The sequence below is a fragment of the Plecotus auritus genome, assembly GCF_963455305.1.
Source record: "Plecotus auritus genome assembly, chromosome: 5".
In the NCBI taxonomy this organism is placed as follows: domain Eukaryota; kingdom Metazoa; phylum Chordata; class Mammalia; order Chiroptera; family Vespertilionidae; genus Plecotus; species Plecotus auritus.
The window spans coordinates 50884035-50903750 of NC_137776.1; the positions used below are offsets into that span (position 1 = coordinate 50884035).

Here is a 19716-nt window from a genome sequence, read left to right on the forward strand (position 1 = left end):
TACTTAATTACCTGGTCTTCAGATATTATTTTCTTCTTTTGGATTTTAGAGTGTGTCCACGTTTACTGACCGTGAATTGAAGGCCTATGCGAAAGCAGGGTCAGTGGCTGATGAAGTCATTTCATCCATTCGAACAGTGGCTGCTTTTGGTGGTGAGAAAAAAGAGGTTGAAAGGTTGGTTAATTGAAATGTCTGCCACTTTCCAGAATTTCCTTGATCCATACTACCCTGAAACTTCCCCATTTTTGTGTGTAAAGCAGCATATTCACCTTGGTCTATGATACCCAGAAGGAGCTTTTGTTCAGAGGTAGCTTGGCAGAGTAATGAGAGCTATCAGAGCACTACAAGGACTCCCAAGCCCTTAGCTATGTGTTTTGGAAGGTGTTGGAGCTGGTAATTTTTAAAAAGCTATCTTGGGTTAGATACTTATTTCTAACTCTGGTGGGGTGTATGCACACACACTGTACTGCATACCCAGCTGTAACAGCTTATGCCATCAAGGGAAGGCCTACATGATCTAAAGTGCAATTTCACACATTTTTATTGAACACTTTTTTATTCAATGTGTTTTATTCAGCTACTCAACTACACATTCTCAATTGCTAGCAAATTCACCAAATAAAAAAGAGAATAGGATTTACAGTCTCTAATTATCTCTTTTCCTCTTTTATTTTTCATTTACTTCTTTCGGTTTGTGGAATGAAGTTTTCTTATTTCTCATTAAAAAATTTCAGTAGCATATTTCCTTCACTATGAAAGGTATCTTCTTCTATTGTTAATAAAACAAGCAGTGTGAATGTTTTAAAAATTAACAAGCATAGGCTAGAGGCCTTCAGTTTTGTCCTATGAAATGTTAAAATTCTCCACAAATTTACTTTTTGAGATGTAGGAAGGCAGTTACAGAATGACTATGCTTTAAGACAATGCCCATTATTAATGGCTAAATGATAGAAATACTGAAGCTTAGTGTTTGGACTGAATTTCCACATAGTTATCCATGTACCATGGCTGTGAATCTGACCCGTCATGTTACAACATAGCATTCTTGGTCACAGGGCAGATAGGTGAGTGAGTACATGCAGATGAGTTGGTGCGAACACTAGTTTCAAACCTGGAAGAAAACTTATAGAAAGCATGTCACATGACTTAATGAAACAATATAAGCACAAACAGTACTGGATCCATCATGTTTAGACATGTGTGCTGAACAATTATTTTCTCTTGGGGGCAGAGTTTACCCCACTGTACTCATCCCTGAAGTAATCAACTATGAGATTTTTTTTTTGTTAGGCATCATCCTTTCAACTCATTTCATTGCTAGGTTGAGACAAACATTAAATAACTACACAGAAGTTACTGTTTTCTTTCTCAGCTGTTCTGTGTTTAGATGCCTTTATCATCATTGGCTTTCCTCAATTAAATATTTCAACTTGAGCTGCTACTGCTGCTGATGAAATAGACCCAAATGTTTTCTCTTCACAGGTATGAGAAAAACCTTGTGTTTGCCCAGCGTTGGGGGATTAGAAAAGGGATAGTGATGGGATTTTTTACTGGATTCATGTGGTGTCTCATCTTCCTGTGTTATGCACTGGCCTTCTGGTACGGCTCCAAACTCGTCCTGGATGATGGAGAATATACAGCAGGAGCCCTTGTCCAGGTACCTGGTTCTTGATGACCCACATGTAACATTTCCTGTTGGCATCTCAGAAAAGCCCACCGTTAAGACATTTTGTTTATTCCTTTACTGTCTGAGGGAGGACAGTGTCAGTGATTTGGTGGAGTCCATCTGCAGAAACGAGCAACACGAATGCATTTTATAGTAAAGGGATGCTGAGCATTTGAATTGATGAGACCACCAATTTAATGATTTTCAATTAAATAAAGATTTTATAGCTGCAAAACAACCATTTTTCTGACTGAGTCCAAAAGATAATATGGTATGAAACTTGAATGTCAGTGATTTCTCAGCTAAAAATTAACAGCTCATATAACTGAGCTTAATAGTAGCACAATATATGTGCTAATGAACATATTTGTGAAAACATAATGAGTTACTAAAATGCCAAGCCAATAAAATCCTCAGCTGAACAGGTAATGCAAACGTATTTTATTGGTCACCTGCTTATTATCTGCTCATCTGCAGAAGTACAAGCATTGAGAAAAGACATCTTTCCTTTCATTCTATGCCTGCAAGGAGAGGACAGAAAAAAAATAAATTGGTAAACTGAAAATTAAATAATATATGATTCCAATTGGAAAGAGTGAGTTTAAAAAAACCCTTGGAGCTCTCTTTACAAGAATCCAATTTTATGGTTCTGTTAAAAGAAAAACTGAGGCATATTAAAACTTTTAGGAGTTTATTTGAGCAAAAATAATACTAATTAAGTGGTGCCAAAATAGAAGTTGTTAGAAGGGCTTCACTGATAGAAGCGAGGGCAAAGACTTTTATAGAGAAGAGGTGGAAGCAACGCAAAGACATTATTTGATTGGTTATAGCTTAAGCAGTTGTCTTATTTGAAAAAACCTAATTGGCTCTTTGTGATTGGTTGCTCATAGGTTTTGATTTCTTAACCTTGAGGCAATTTCAGGCTTAGGTTTTGGTTTGCTTATGTAAGCTACTAAGACATAAAACCACTTCAGTCTAATGACCTCCTTGTTTAATTAATTTAACAGTTCTCACCTTTGAGTTTCCAGTTTGATTGTGGACTACTCTTACCTTCTGTAGATAATTCATTCTCCCAATTAATATTTCTTGAGTACCTACTATATGCAGACATGCATACTACATCTCTCTAAACATTTTAGTCATCAATACTTTTTTATTTTGTAAAGTTTTTAAACAATTTTATTTTTAAATTATAATATACATTCATTATTATTTTGTATTAGTTTCAAGTGTACAGCATAATGATCAAACAGTCATAAACTTTACAAAGTACTCCCCCCATATTTCCATTGCCCACCTGGTACCATACATATTCATGAAAATATTATTGACTATATTCCCTATATTAGTCATCAATTATAAATCTGCCTTTTACTTCTAACCTCTTCCTGCAAGCCTCCTCTTACACCTTAAGAAATTTTTCTTGGGGAAAGTGGGAGACATCCTTTAACAGAATAAGCATTGATTGTTTTCTCTCTCTCTCTTTCTTCTCCCACGCCTCTTCTCTCTCCACCCCCTCTTCTCTTTCACTCATGCTTGAGCAGCAAACTATGAAGACTGAGTATGTATGAGTTGAGTTTTTTAATCCACTAAACTAATTAACAATTAGGTTAATCTAATGCATTTTGTGATGCACAAAATCATTATTGGCTGCATAGTAATTGGGCATAAATGGTAAGGAGTTCACATAAATGATTGTAATTAGTATCACTTGTACCCAGACAAAAATCATACTCTGTGATCTATGAGGGAAAAAAATGTAAGGGAACTGAATGGTGAAGAAGGCTGCTCTTTCATGCCCCTCTTAAGTTTCAATAAAAAATAATAGCAGTAATAGAAAATACCATTATTAATTATATACATGGTGTGAAGTACTTAGTGAGGTATTTAATAGAATTATTATAGGTAATATAATTTTATTCTGTAATTGATGTTATTATACTACCACTTAAAAATGAAATAGAGCCACGAGGTTGAGAAATATGTGCCCAGTGGTATAAAGTCGGATTTGAACTCAAGTGTTAGGGGCCTGAACCATTAACCACTGTGTTCCTGACTCTGGATCTGTCTTCCAAGTAGTCACAGATCCCCTTTTCTCCAGCACAGCACACCCACAGGTAGATTGTTTCCCAGTGGTCCTTCCAGCCCTCCCTTTCCCCACACTAGTCCATAGGGCTAAAGAGTAATATTTGGAGTGAGCAATGAGGGTCTTTTCGGATGTGTGTCAGCTTTGTGAGGTATTAGTTGCATGTCCATGTCCTATCTCACTCACTGCTCTCCTAAGAACCCTGAGAGAGACCTTTATTTGAGGTAATGCTTGCAAAGCCTAGCTGAGTGAGGATTTAAGCACAAACCTCAGTTTAGTACCCTAGTGAGTCAGTCTAGAATCTAGACCAGGGGTTAGCAAACTATGGCCTGCAAGCTAACACCAGCCTGCTGCCTGTTTTTGTAAATGAAGTTCTATTGGAACACAGCCACAGCCATTTGCTTAATATTGTCTATGGCTGTTTTTGTACTAGATAGCAGAGTTGAGTAATTGCTGAACCCATGTGGCCTGAAATGCCTAAACTATTACCATCTGGCTGTTTGGAGACAATGTTTATTGACCCCTGAGCTAATACACATGGATGGGTTCCTTGGCTCAGATAGGAAGACTTTGGAATATGGTGGTCTTAACCCAAACTACACCACAATTACTGTTCTGTTTGTTCATCTTATCACTTCCTAACTAAGAAATCATGCTTCTTCTTTTTTCTTTTAAAGATATATTTTATTAATATTTTACAGAGAGAAACAGAGAGGGATAGAGAGTTAGAAACATCGATGAGAGAGAAACATCCATCAGTTGCCTCCTGCACACACCCTACTGGGTATGTGCCCACAACCAAGGTACATGCCCTTGACCAGAATCGAACCTGGGACCCTTGAGTCCCCAGGCCAACGCTCTATCCACTGAGCCAAACCAGTTAGGGCTCATGCTTCTTTCTTCATCATCATTACTATTATTTATATGGCTGAACTGGATTAATCACCTTTATGTGCATTATCTCATTTAATGCTCATAACAATTGCGTGAGGTACATACTCTCATTATATCTGTGCTATAGATAAAAAAAAAATTGAGGCTTGAAAGATTAAGTAATCTGCCCATGGGAGGACTTACCTGCCATAATTAAGGAAAAGGAACAAGAAGGACAGATGAAGAGATAATGTTTGCCCCCTACATAGAGTGGGGAATTCAAGGAGAAGTCAAGAGGGGGCTGGCCCATATAATCCTGATGTGTGGAATGAAGAGGTGACTGAAGAGGGAGGGAGATGGCTGGGAGCCTTTGAGAAGCCCCGTGGTCCAGCCATAAGGAAGAGAATAGAAAGGGACTCTGGGCAGAATCCAGCTCATGGAAATCACCACAGACCAGGGTCATCTGAAAATGATTACCTGAAAAAGACTACATTCATGCAAAAGTCAATATTTAGCTCACAAATAACTGTAGTCCCTTATAGATGGCGACCATTGAGATATTCTCCATTTGAGTTAAGTGACAGGCAATCAATCGTTGGTTGGAAGGGTGGAGAGAAGGAGTCTTGTACTCCTCCTGGAGGCCAGTGTGAGGAATTTTCTCTTCCTTTATAAATTGATAAAAACAGAGTGCTATTGGGTCATGATCAGGTCGCCTTTACCTAACCCAGTGGTTGGCAAACTCATTAGTCAACAGAGCCAAATATCAACAGTACAACGATTGAAATTTCTTTTGAGAGCCAAATTTTTTAAACTTAAACTTCTTCTAACACCACTTCTTTAAAATAGACTCACCCAGGCCGTGGTATTTTGTGGAAGAGCCACACTCAAGGGGCCAAAGAGCCGCATGTGGCTTGCAAGCCGCAGTTTGCCAACCACAGACCTAACCTAATGAGATGGTTGAGTTGGTGAATCAATGACAGCTTCCCCAGCTCTGCACAAGAGCCTGACCACTCCACCTGCAGCAGATGAACCTGGGAGGTAGACAGAATGTCAGTCATGAATGGGGTTAGATACTGCTCTACCATTTAATATATATTGTGACATATGTGAAGTTAGGTAACCTCCACACACCTCTGTTAAGGATTTAATGAAGTAACACAGGATAAAGCACATAGAAACATAACATTATTATTATTATTATTATTATTATTATTATTATTATTACTATTGCTAGTTGTAGTATAGTACCAGTAGTAGTAGTAGTTATTCTAATAGCTAGTGTACTAGTAGGAGTAATGTAGCAGTAATAGTAGTAGCAGATCTATATTGTGTATACCAAGTTCTTGGACAATCAAGCTAATCATATTGTCTTTATTATTTCAGGGACACTTTAACGAGGAAAACCATAATAAGGCTATTTATATAATGAATCAAATTATCATATCACTATTCTAACCCACTTTGTGTTGATTGAAATCTCTGAATTCACATGGGTAGCCCAAAAACACAGGAACACATTGTTTATCTCTTCTCACTTCAGATTTTCCTCAGTGTCATAGTGGGAGCTTTAAATCTTGGCAATGCATCTTCTTGTTTGGAAGCCTTTGCAACTGGACGTGCAGCAGCCACCAGCATTTTTGAGACAATAGACCAGGTATGTAAAGGCCAAAGGTACAGGCTATTCATAGGTTGGGGGTGGGAAGAGGAGTGAACGCCTAAGGAATTTACCCTCAGTGTTAAAAACTATCAGGAACTACCAGAATGCCCTTAATTCAGCAATATTCAATAAGTGCTGTCATGAGCCTGACCCTGTTCTGAATTGGGAGTGCAAGAGTGAAACAGAACCAATAAGGCACCTGCTTTCATATTATGACTGGGAAACAGGCAATAAAAAAGTAAGCACATTTATCGGGCTGGCATAGCTCAGGTGGTTGAGCATCGACCTATGAACCAGGAGAACACTGTTTAATTCCCGGTCAGGGCACATTCCTGGATTGCAGGCTTGATACCCAGTGTAGGGTGTGCAGGAGTCAGCTGATCAATGATTCTCTCTCATAATTGATGTTCTTATCTTTCTACATCTCCCTTCCTCTCTGAAATCAATAAAAATATTTTTTAAAAAAGAAATAAGCACATTTAAAGAGAAGATAATATTAAATAGTACATTGAAGGAATTTAAATAGGTCAATGTGATAGCAATTGGGGGTGGGAAGGAGTGTTTAAATTAAGTGATGATGATGGCATTATCTCTGAGGAGGTAGTATATGAGCTGAGAACCAAAGGAAAGAGAGTTGGCCCTGCAAAGGGAGACTGGGGGTGGTGAATGGGAGGTAAGAGCAGGGAGGGTATTCATGGAAGAAAGGCCTTCAGTTTGGAAAATAGCTTGGTGAATGCAAGAAGCTAAAACAAGGCCAGTGTGATGAAACTGAGTGAGCAGGGGACAGAGGCTAGAGGGATGGGAAGGGGCCAGATCATGCAGAACTTTAAAGCCAAGTTCACACGATTGGATTATTTTGTAAATGTGACGCAAAGTCTGTACCAGCTTGAAAAGGACAATGATAGTGTGGCTAGAATTTTTCTGGTTAATCTATTAAATCATTGGAGGTCAAGGTAGAAAGTCAAAACCCAAGAACAGAAGGGAAAAATGGCAACATGTTCGTTCCCTCTGAAAAAAATGCCCTGGGCTAAGAGTCAGAAGCCCAGTAAATCCAAGAATACTTTGTGGGTTTCCTAAATCATAACTAGGAGGTGCTTCATGGGTTCCCTAGATCATAGCTACTTATGAAGCATATAACCTTTCTGAGAAAATTTCTCATCACTTCATCTGTTTTATACTTGGGGGTTTTATGTATTGGGATATAAAGAGATTATTGAAAACCACATAGGCCTGTTGAATGATCCAAATTCTCATTCTTGGGTTGTTATAAGCTCAAGTAAGATGATGAGTCTAAAAAGCCCCTTAAACTGTGTCAAAACATTAAGGCATTTAAAAATCATTTTATTATCTTTATTGGAGACCCAAGAAGAAAGTAGGTTACACTATAGCCCCAAATAGAGATATGGTAATGAATTTCTCTCACTGTGTGGAAGAGTAAGAAGCTGAACTGGGGATGTCCTGGTAGCAGGAGAGGACTCTTGTCCGATGAACTGGAATGGTTAAGTTCTAGATTAGGCTCACTACTAACAACAGCAGAGGTGAAATTCAGCAAATCAACTGAAAGTTGATAGTGTTTGAAGACACCCCCTGAGGACATTCAGTTACTCAAATCTTAGACCCCAGAGTGGTTGACTAGTTGTGTGGCCATAGGCAAGATACTTAACCTCTGAGATTTCTCAACTTCCTCAAGTGAAAAAATGTCTTGTTAGGTTACAGTGACGATTACATAAATGAAAAAAAGCACACTAAAACACCTAGTGCATTGTCTTCCATGGTATCTTAATAATATAATTATATATAATAATCTTAATATATAGATCAGTGCTATATATTATATTAGTATGTTGTTAAATAATAATGTCATAGTGACATGTCAATAAATAATAATTAAATTAACTAATGTGATATATAATTTTTATTAATTGGCATAATATTTTATATAAATCAAAATTAAGTATATATTAGTTATTTATATTATATATTATTATACTATATTATACTAGTGGCCCGGTGCACGAAATTCGTGCACTGGGGGGGGGGGTGTTCCTCAGCCCAGCCTGCATCCTCTCCAATCTGGGACCCCTCTAAGGATGTCCTACTGCCAGTTTACAGGGATCGGGCCTAAACCGGCAGTCAGACATCCCTCTCGCAATCTGGGACTGCTGGATCCTAACCGCTCACCTGCCTGCCTGCCTGCCTGATTGCCTCTAACCACTCTGTTTGCTAGCCTGCTTGCCCCCAACTGCCCCCCTGCCACCAGCCTGCTTGCCCCCAAATGCCCCCCTGCCAGCCTGATCACTCTCAACTGCCCCCCATGCCAGTGTGCTCGCCCCCAAGTGCCTCCCCTACTGGCCTGCTCACCCCCAACTGCCCCCCCCAGCCTGATCACCCCCAACTGTCCCCCGAGCCAGTGTGCTCGCCCCCAACTGCCTCCCCTGCCAGCCTGCTCACCCCCACCTCCCCTCCCCACTGGCCTGCTCGCCCCTAACTGCCCCCCTGCTGGCCTGCTCACTCCAAAATGCCCCCCCCCCACTGTCCTGATCACCTCCAACTGACCGCCACTGATGGCCTGCTTGCCCCCAACTGGCCCCCCTTCTGATCTGCTTACCTTCAACGGCCCCACCCCCCACCAGCCTGATCACCCACAACTGCCATCCCATCCTGGCCTGATCACCCACAACTGCCCTCCCCTCTTGGCCTCTAACCACCTCTACCTCGGCCCCACCACCATGGCTTTGTCCAGAAGAATGTCTGGAAGGTCTCCTTGAAGGTCTCCCAGTCTAATTAGCATATTACCCTTTTATTAGTATAGATAGAGGCCTGGTGCATGAGTGGGGGCCGGCTAGTTTGCCCTGAAGGGTGTCCTGGATCAGGGTGGGTGTCCCGCTGGGGTGCCTAGCCAGCCTGGGTGAGGGGCTGAGGGCCATTTTCAGGCTGGCCACACCCCCTTCAGGGTGGGGGTCCCTGCTGGGGTGCCTGGCCAGCCTGGGTGAGGGGCTGATAGTTGTTTGCAGGCTGGCCAAGCCCCCCAGTGGGGACCCTCACCCCATGGGGGTGTGGCCAGCCTGGGTGAGAGGCTGATGGCTGTTTGCAGGCTGGCCACGGCCCCTGGAGTCCCAAGCTCCCAGCTTCTCCTTTTTTGCTTTTTTTTTTTTTTCAGCGCCTCCTTGAGCGGAGGCCAGGGCCAGCTGGAAACAGGTATCTGGGATTTATTTATCTTCTATAATTGAAACTTTGTAGCCTTGAGCAGAGGCCAGGGCCGGCCAGGGTGGGCAGGAAGCTTTGCTTCCTCCATTGCCGGGGGCAACCCAAGCCTCCTGCTCACTCCAGCTCCGGCTGCTGCCATCTTGGTTGGGTTAATTTGCATACTCGCTCCTGATTGGCTGGTGGGTGTGGCTGGTGGGCATAGTGGAGGTATGGTCAATTTGTATGTTTCTCTTTTATTAGATAGGCTGTTAACATGTATAATATAATACAGATAAAATGTATATATATTAATATATAATATAATACATATAACATATTATATACTAATATATTACATAGGAACATAGCATAATACCATTAATATATCATAATATAACATCTCCATAAATGCTAATTATTATTATTAATAATTATTTAATGTGGAAGAAACTTATCTTTAGCATATCTCTGCAATGTCTTACCTGGTTGTTATTCTCTTTTATGAGTAGATTCAAACTGAGATGGACAGTAAATGCATCTAATACATGTTGTTGCTATACCCCTTTTACATTCTCTTTCAGAAACCTGTTATTGACTGCATGTCAGAAGATGGTTACAAGTTGGATCGAATTAAAGGTGAAATTCAATTCCACAATGTGACCTTCCACTATCCTTCCAGACCAGAGGTGAAGGTAAGTGCCAATCTTTCCTCCAGGAACAACAGCATTTTACTCCTGATGATTCATTTCCAGAGCCACAAATTGCTTGTTTTTCTGAAGCATGATTCAGTTTCCAGGAACATGGAACAGAAGCATGTTTCTCTGGAAGTGTCCTTGTATGTTGTATTATTTCTCAGGCACCAAACCACATTCCTTCATGATGACAATACTGTGCAAACCCCTTTGGTAAGAACACAGTCTGGCAGCACTTTCTGGTTAAGTCACCTCTATGACTCTCTGTTGAAATGAGTGTGTCAGGCCCTGTCATTGTAACCATCAGTTCAATAAAATGCAAGGCAATCAGAACAATATAGAAGTACAACTATGTCAAACCACCTCCTTAGAGAGTGCAGAAGGTAGAACACTCAGAAAGGGTAGGATATGAAGTGGCAAAGGAAAGCTGCTGTCTTTGCAGTTTTTTACTTCCTATCTGTAATTTCATCAGGGCCAATATATCAGTCCTTGGTACAAAGGTAATCTTGTGATATGCTCATAGTCACCTATGGTGAAGAAAATTTGGTTTTCCTGTACCTACTAAATAAGTATCTTTAAAGGCAATTTACTCTACAGGAAAATTAGGATCTACTCCCCCTGAATGAATTGGCTTTGAAATGAGACTTATTCCTAATTTTAACAGAGTACCTCTAGCTACCCTTTCTTAATAATATTTCTGTTATTCCCACAGTACTAAATGCCATCAAATTAATTTTGATAATCCTATCTAATAAAAGAGTAATATGCAAATTAACCATCACTCTGCTACACCCACCAGCCATGTCCACCAGCCAATCAGGAGCAAATATGCAAATGAATCCAACCAAGATGGCTATGGCCACAGAGAGCAAGAGGGAGGCTTGGGTTTCCCCGGCAATGGGGGAAGCCAAGCTTTCCGCCTGCCTTTGCCGGCCTAGGCCTCCACTCAATGCTACAAAGTTTTAATGATAGAAGATACATAAATCCAAACAGAAATGGCAGCAGCCATGGAGCTGGAAAGAGCAAGAGGCTAGGGTTGCCCCCGGCGATGGAGGAAGCCAAGCTTTTCGCACACTCTGGCCGGCCCAGGCCTCCGCTTAAGGCTACAAAGTTTCAATTATAGAAGATACATAAATCCCAACAGAAATGGCTGCCACCACGGAGTGAGCAGAAGGTTTGGCTCTGCTCCAGGCTACAAAGTTTCAATTATAGAAGATAAATAAACCCCAGATCCCAGGGCCTCTGCTTGGGTTGCCAAGGGGCGTGGCCAGCCTGCAAACTACCACAAGCCCCTTGCAAAGGCCACCCCACCCCCCAAGGGAACCCCCACCCTGATCCGGGACACCCTTCAGGGCAAACCAGCTGGCCCCCACCCGTGCACCAGGCCTCTATCCTATCTAATAAAAGAATAATATGCAGATTGACCATCACTCCAACACACAAGATGGCTGCCCCCATGTGGTCAAAGATCCTGCCCCCATGTGGGCATAAGATAGCCACCACAAGATGGCCAGCAAGGGAGGGCAGTGGGGAGAGACCAGGCCTGCAAGGGAGGGCAGTTGTGGGCAATCAGGCCACCAGGGGAGGGCAGTTGGGAGGGACCAGGCCTGCAAGGGAGGGCAGTTGTGGGCAATCAGGCCAGCAGGGGAGGGCAGTTAGGGGTGACCAAGCCGGCAGAGGAGGGAAGTTGAGGCGACCAGGCCTGCAGGGAAAGGCAGTTGGCAGGGACCCAGGCCTGCAGGGGAAGGCAGTTGGGGGGGACCCAGGCCTGCAGGGGAGGGCAGTTGGGGGGGGACCCAGGCCTGCAGGGGAGGGCAGTTAGGGGCAAACAGGCTGGCAGGGGAGCAGTTAGGCATCAATCAGGCTGGCAGGGGAGTGGTTAGGGGGTGATCAGGCTGGCAGGCAGAAGCAGTTAGGGGCAATCAGGAAGGCAGGCAGGCAAGCAGTTGGGAGCCAGCAGTCCTGGATTGTGAGAGGGGGCCCAGATAGGAGAGGGTGCAGGCTGGGCTGAGGGACACCCTCCCCCGTGCACACATTTCATGCACCGGGCCTCTAGTGCATATCTATAATGCAGATAAACACACACATATATGCATATACACTTTCATTATTCTATATGATAAAGAGGTAATATGCAAATTGACCCTCACATCACAAGATGGCCACCCCACGTCATCACAAGATGGCTGCCCCATCATCACAAGATAAACGCCCTCACATCATCACAAGATGGCCACCACAAGATGGCTGCCCCCATGTCATCACAAGATGGCCACTCCCATGTCATCACAAGATGGCTGCCACAAGATGGCCACCCCCATGTCATCTCAAGATGGCCGCCCCACATTGTCACAAGATGGCCAGCAGGGGAGGGCAGTTGGGGACAATTGGGCCAGCAGGGGAGCAGTTAGGGGGCGATCAGGCTGGCAGGCAGAAGTGGTTAGGGGCAATCAGGCAGGCAGGCAGGTGAGTGGTTAGGAACCAGCAGTCCCAGATTGTGAGAGGGATGTCCGACTGCCAGTTTAGGCCCTATCCTTGGCAGTCGGACATCCACCGAGGAGTCCCAGATTGGAGAGGGTGCAGGCTGGGCTGAGGGACACCCCCCCACCAGTGCATGACTTTCATGCACCAGGCCTCTAGTATGTATATATAAAGTATAAGTACATCTATTATGATTATGTTTATGAAGTAAATTTTTTATTAATGTTATATATTAATATATATGTAAACATTAACTGTCATAACAAATATAAAAGTACTTGTGAAATATAAACCACAAGGTGGTGTTCATTCAATAATGATCTTTGAAGGGATGGCTCAATACTTCCTTTTTAATATTTGTTCAGAACCGGCTCATAATAGCTGTTGAACAAATACCTGTTGAATTGAAACACAGTTATTTCATTTGTTTTATCTGCTACATCCAATACCAAGAGTTTGTTTTAATAAAATATTCTTACTTAGACCTGTAAATATTCTTCATTTATATCACAAGGGTGTATTTAGCCTTGCTGGGTGCCATGATGTACTGAGACTATAGTGATATTAAAGAAAAAAAAAAAAAAAAAAAGAGCATACTCAATGCCTGCCTGCCCTAGGGGAAGATTATAGTTCAGTAAGTAAAAATTTGTAAGCCTGACCCTATAGTGTGGGATGAAAGACACATAGATTTTGACACACAGAGGACCCCAAACCACCTCTACATAATAAGTACAAAAATCATCACTGAATTAGTGAAAATATCCAACACATGGTTATGACTTAGCTTTTTTTTTCTTCCCTTTCTAGGCTTATCAGCATTCAATCTCTACTTTAAACAGAGTTTTGTATCTAGCAAATATACCACAAACATCTGTTAGATACAGTTATTCATTCAAATAATATGCTCACACACAATACAAGTGTATGATAGCTTAAACTTTGAAAACTGGCTTATTAACATGTGATTAGTAAATTTGTATTATTTTTCTAACTTAATGGCTTTCTTCCCTTAACTAATTGGGACCATCTTCTTGAGGTATCCTAGTATGTCAGGATGTTTTAAATGAGATTCCGGAACATTTAAAAGTGGACGTGGTTGATTTACTTTAATTCCAAATGTTACCACACACCATTTTATTTGTTGGCCACAGCTTTCAGCTAAATAATAAGTAATGTGCTAAATGCTAAAACTTCATCCTAGGCACTGTTTACTAATTTGCTGCTTACTCATGGATGCAGGGTATAATTAAACAAACACAATATCCTCACAAAGCATCCTAACTTGCAGCCTAGCTACTAACATTGTTCTTTTCTTTTCTCTGCAGATTTTAAATAACCTCAGCATGGTCATCAAACCAGGGGAAATGACGGCTGTGGTAGGATCCAGCGGAGCTGGGAAGAGCACAGCCCTGCAGCTCATCCAGCGATTCTACGACCCCAGTAAAGGCATGGTGTGTGTCTCCCAGAAACTTCTCACTACAGGGGTGGGAAAGTGCAAATGGTGATAACTTAAGCCCAAAGGCTTAGCATACACTGAGACCATCCTGACACATGCGGGGTTGACTTAATGATTTTGACTGCCGTGGTTGCACTAATTCCCTGCATGACCATGTTCACTGAACAACCAGTCCATTCTCTGATGGATACATTCCAAGTGGCTGCCTCCTCAGTGAACTAAAGTTTTCATTTATTTCTTTGTATAATAACAAAATTATTATAGTTCTCCTGAAGCTCTTCAAATACTAAGTATAGGAAAGCTTCCATGGCCAGAATTAACAGAGAACAGTTATTTATTACAGCTTTGAGAAGTTAGGTTTTTTAAAAATTATATAAATTCACAAACTATTTAGTCTTTTTTTCCCCTTGTGTTTATTTGATTATAAACATAAACTGAAAGTAAGAAAATAAATATAATAATTTCCATTTATTTATCATAAATTATAATGAAAATACTTTATAAAAATGATTACTTATTTTCACAATGATTATCAAAGGTAAATATCACCCTAACCAGTTTGGCTCAGTGGATAGAGCATCGGCCTGCAGACTCAAGAGTCCCAGGTTCGATTCTGGTCAAGGGCATGTACCTTGGTTGCGGGCACATCCCCAGTAGGGGGTGTGCAGGAAGCAACTGATCGATGTTTCTCTCTCATCGATGTTTCTAACTCTATCCCTTTCCCTTCATCTCTGTAAAAAATCAATAAAATATATTTTAAAAAAGGTAAATATCATTTTACAAATGAGGAAGAAGAGTCAGAGAGATTGAGAGTTGCCCCCGATTTGAACCCAGGTCTGTTAAGTGCCAAGGGCTTTTCACTCTCTAAATTATTCTTATCAAGATAGAATCGTTTGAGTACATATTAAATACTTGAATGCAATGAATTCTCTATAGTGCATGTACTATTACACTAACATGGCAAACAAACCAGAATTTTCCTGTCACATGTCATTCTCTGATTGGATATTCTTGGCCTCATACCAGCATAACTATACTCTAAGTATATTAAAATCATGGTTTCTTGATGTAACATTTTAATATTTTTGCTAATAGTAATTTTAATTTTCTCATCCTACTCACAGTTCCAATTGCTGTTAAATAACAAAGTACTATTTTGGTGAATCTAGCCAGAAAGTAAGCTTTACTATAAAACATATATACAAGATAGGAATCATTGCTTATTTTCATTGCATCTTTTGAAGTCCATTTTAGGTCACAAGTCAAAACATAGTGCCTGGCCACAGTGGCTCAGTGGTTGACCATTGACCTATGAACCAGGAGGTCACAGTTCAAGTCCCAGTAGGGCACATGCTGAGGTTGGGGGCTTGGTCCCCAGAGGGGGGCATGCAGGAGTTAGCTGACCAATGATTCTCTCATCATTGATGTTTCTATCTCTCTCTCCCTCTCCCTTTCTCTCAGAAATCAATAAAAATATATATTTAAAAAAAACATAGTAAAAATATTCAAAGTATGGTGAATAACTGACTGTACTCTTTTTGTTGTTGTTAATCCTCACCTGAGGATATTTTTTCATTGATTTTTTTTTTTTAGAAATAGTAGAAGGGAGAGAGACACATGTGACTGTACTCTTTATTGAGGAAGTAAAACCCTTTACCAATCACGCTAAATTAAGTGACCTTTACATCATTTATGTTTCTACAATGAATTGTCCTATAGCTATATTTGATTTCAATTATACTAGTATAGTGTCATTCCTATATAAGCAACCATATTATAAGAGGAATTGTTTCCGTTACCATCTTGTTGGTCTCTACTTTTTCTCCTCATGGGTTAAGTATAACATAGTATTACGATCCAGACCCTGAAGGATGTTGTGCTCATGTTCTCTAGGTGACTCTGGATGGCCATGACATTCGCTCTCTTAACATTCAGTGGCTTAGAGCTCAGATTGGAATTGTAGAGCAAGAGCCTGTTCTGTTCTCCACCACCATTGCAGAGAATATTCGCTATGGCAGAGAGGGGGCGACGATGGAAGATATAGTCCGAGCTGCCAAGGAAGCCAATGCCTATAACTTCATCATGGAGCTGCCACAGGTACCCCTAGCCTCTCATTCCAGAGGGAAACTCATGAATGGCAGAAGGGAAAAAAGCCCTAGGAGATATATTTCTTTTCATTTGAATCCTAAATCATTAAATTCTTAATGTCATGTTTTTGTGTCAGGCTGGAAAAGTACCATGAGTTTTCCCCTTTGTTTGAAACCATGTTGTTAATCTACTAAAAGTCTAAGCTGGGGAATGTTCTTTTAAAAGCTCCCTTTGACATAGATACAATTTCCTTATTCTATCTATTAAGCATTTGTCAAAGCAGATAATAAATTTGTTATGTGGCAATAACTTGCACAATGCTCTTTTGATTCTCCCATTGTTTTTTAATTTTCTTGAACTTAGGTGGCTAATATGTGTCCTCAGCACTGTATCTAACACATTCCAAAATTCCTCCTTTTTCTTCTTTTTCAGCAACAATGACAACAAAACCAATTCTATATTATTATATGAATTTTGCTTGCTGCTAATGGTTAGCTAAGTCAAAGAAGCATTGTTATTCGTTAAAACATATACTAGTATAGTGCTTACTACAAACCAGGCATTCTTCTAAGCACTTTAATCTATTAATTCATTTAGCCCTCTGAGAGGTCAAATAACTTGCTCAAGGCAGGAGAGACAAGGTTCATACTCAGGTGGTCTGGCTCCAGAATCTGTACTCTAAAACAATTTCTAGCCCACCTTCTAAATTTCCTGTACGAATAGGATTACAGCCATGAATATACTAGTAATATAGTCTAGTGATTAAAGAGCATAAAACTCTGGCATCAGACTTCCTCCATACAGGCCCCAGCTTCTCTCCACTTGCCAGCTTTATAAACTTGGAGAAGTTACCTTACCCCCTTGCACCTCAGCATTTCCTTATCTATCAGTTGAGGGGAATAGTAGTACCTACCTCATGGGTCATCTGTGAGGACTAAATGAGATGATATGATATGTGTAAAGCCCAGCTCTGTGCTTTCTTTATACATGGTGAATGCTCAACTCACATTGGTTAATAATATGCAAGATAAGAGTCTGACCTGTTGTGAGGTTCCAATATAATGCTAGACATGCAAGATACTTGGCAACTGTTTGCTGTCGATGGTGATGATTATAAAGGTGGTTTGGTATTTCACAATATAAAGACAGCTTTAGCATTGTGTTTTTCTCTGTTGTCTAGCTAGAGAAAAGAGATGAGATCTGATAAGTGCTCTAATCCACTAAAATGAATTTTCAGGATCTCAATCAACTTTTAGTTTGGTGGACACATTTTATTTGAAGTCAAGCTAAACAGAAACATTTATACAGCCAGTGAACCTGGGAATAAGAGATTAAATCAATTTATCTTAAACACAAATATTGATGAGAACTTTTTCAGGAAAGGGTATTTCAGTAAAAGTTAGACCTATGAAAATTCATGCTTGAGGAGGAAGCTAGAAAGGATCTCATGGATTAGTCAGGAGTCTTCAAATTCTTCCTGTTCATTACTGGGATCACTTTCTTCCTAGCAATTTGACACTCTTGTTGGAGAAGGAGGAGGCCAGATGAGTGGCGGCCAGAAACAAAGAGTAGCCATTGCTAGAGCCCTGGTTCGAAATCCAAAAATCCTGCTTTTGGACATGGCCACCTCGGCACTGGACAATGAGAGCGAAGCCATGGTGCAAGAGGCATTGAGTAAGGTTTGTTGAAAGTCTGAGTTCATTTTACAGGTGGAAATGTTTGTGCTGTTGTAGGAAAGGCTGCTTATTGAGGGGGGGAAGAAAGAGAGAGAGAGAGAGAGAGGTGCTACATGGGTCGGTGTATCCAGTCTGTTTAGAAAACATTGGCTGACTCCCATGTTCCTCACAATTGAACGGAAGACAGTTAAGATTTGCTTCCAGAAGTTGCACATGTAAAAGTTAAAATCTTGTTAGGTCTAACTTAAAATCTGTGAGTTTTATTTTATTTCTTTTTTAATCCTCACTTGAGGATATTCTGCCATTGATTTCTTAAAGAGAGTGGAAGAGAGAGGGAAAGACAGAAAGAAATATCGATGTGAGAGAAACAGGGAGAATCCTGCAACCAAGGTATGTGCAAACCCGGGAACCTTCGGTCTGCAGGCCGGCACTCTATCCACTGAGCCAAACTGACTAGGACAAAATCTGTGAGTTTTAAATTTTCCTTTTTTTGTTTTTAGCTGTTGAGTAATAGCAACAACTGGACCAACAATGTGAGAAAGTGTGCTGGCTATTTCTAATGTCTGCACAGCCTATTTAAGGATTCTCCCAGGGACTGAGGTTCTGACTTACTTGTGGCTTCTGAGATGAACCAAAGGTCGATGCCAGCTCTGTCTTACAGTCTCATTTAATGGTGCACTATGCATTGTTACAGATTCAGCATGGGCATACCATCATTTCAGTCGCTCATCGCCTATCCACCGTTAGAGCTGCAGATGTCATTATTGGTTTTGAACATGGTGCAGCAGTGGAAAGAGGCACACATGAAGAATTGTTAGAAAGAAAAGGAGTTTACTTCACTCTAGTGACTTTGCAAAGTCAAGGAGATCAAGCCCTTAATGAGGAGGGCATAAAGGGTAAATGCCTTTTTCATTATGCTTATATGTTGTATTACATAGTTAATGTATTAATGCTTTATGTTTTTCTATGCATTTTAATGTACACTGTCTTATTTGTTCTCCCAAAAGCCTGTGAAGGCATTATATAAATGATAAAGGAAAGGACAGGCACTCAGGAGGTTCAGTTATTTGATCAAGTCATAGAGCCCAGGTGTTCTGTTGAAGAACATTCAACTTCATCCCTCCCTCTTATTCCACCCCCCGCCCTACTCCCCCCGCACACACACACACACACTTTGCAAATAAGAGAGACTCCCTATAGTGTCCTGCACACAGTAGGATCTCTATTCTTGTTGGTTAAGTGAATGAATCAATGTCTAAAATGTTTTGCGCTTATTTTCACTGGTGTAAATAGATACTTCAGGCCCTAGCACACCTCTTTTTCAATCTGAATTTTCAGTTTTGAAAAATTTACATTTTTCAGAAAATTCAATCTGAATTTTCAACCTACATTAATCAACCACTCCACACTTTCTCTACCATTTCAGATACCAATTTTTGAACTCCACTGGGTATAATTGTATAGTCTGTAACTGTATATAATAGTATAACTATATACATATAACATGTGTGATTTATTCTGAAATGATTTTTTTTTAATTTGGTGAGTCTATCATTTTTTTCCTACTTCTAGTGGGCTTCCCTTAAGATTTTTATGATTTATGCAATAAGATATCTGTTTCTGTGGTGATAACACATAGGTTATTATACATATGCAGTTTGAAAGATTCAGTCTTGCTAAGTATTTTGAAATTTTTTGTTAGAATGTGCTGGACAAGGGCTATTTTACTTATTGCAATAAAGTTAATAGTTAATGTCTGTTTTAGCATCAGACATGGTAATTATGTGCTAGGCAAGCATAGTAAGTAATTTTATTTTGATATGGTTCTGTTTATTGCATACACTAAGGAATCCCT

General features: G+C 40.6%; 1 protein-coding gene across 2 annotated transcripts in view; it reads left to right on the forward strand.

The window, feature by feature from the left end:
• ABCB11 (ATP binding cassette subfamily B member 11) overlaps window positions 1–19716 on the forward strand; it is a 101633-nt gene that overhangs the window by 38289 nt on the left and 43628 nt on the right. For both annotated transcript variants that reach the window (XM_080671399.1, XM_080671398.1), the window contains 8 exons: window positions 50–174; window positions 1483–1657; window positions 6166–6279; window positions 10050–10160; window positions 13967–14092; window positions 15991–16194; window positions 17694–17864; window positions 18556–18757. In XM_080671399.1, the coding sequence (XP_080527525.1) occupies window positions 50–174; window positions 1483–1657; window positions 6166–6279; window positions 10050–10160; window positions 13967–14092; window positions 15991–16194; window positions 17694–17864; window positions 18556–18757 (1228 nt within the window). The remainder of the gene's footprint in view (window positions 1–49; window positions 175–1482; window positions 1658–6165; window positions 6280–10049; window positions 10161–13966; window positions 14093–15990; window positions 16195–17693; window positions 17865–18555; window positions 18758–19716) is intronic.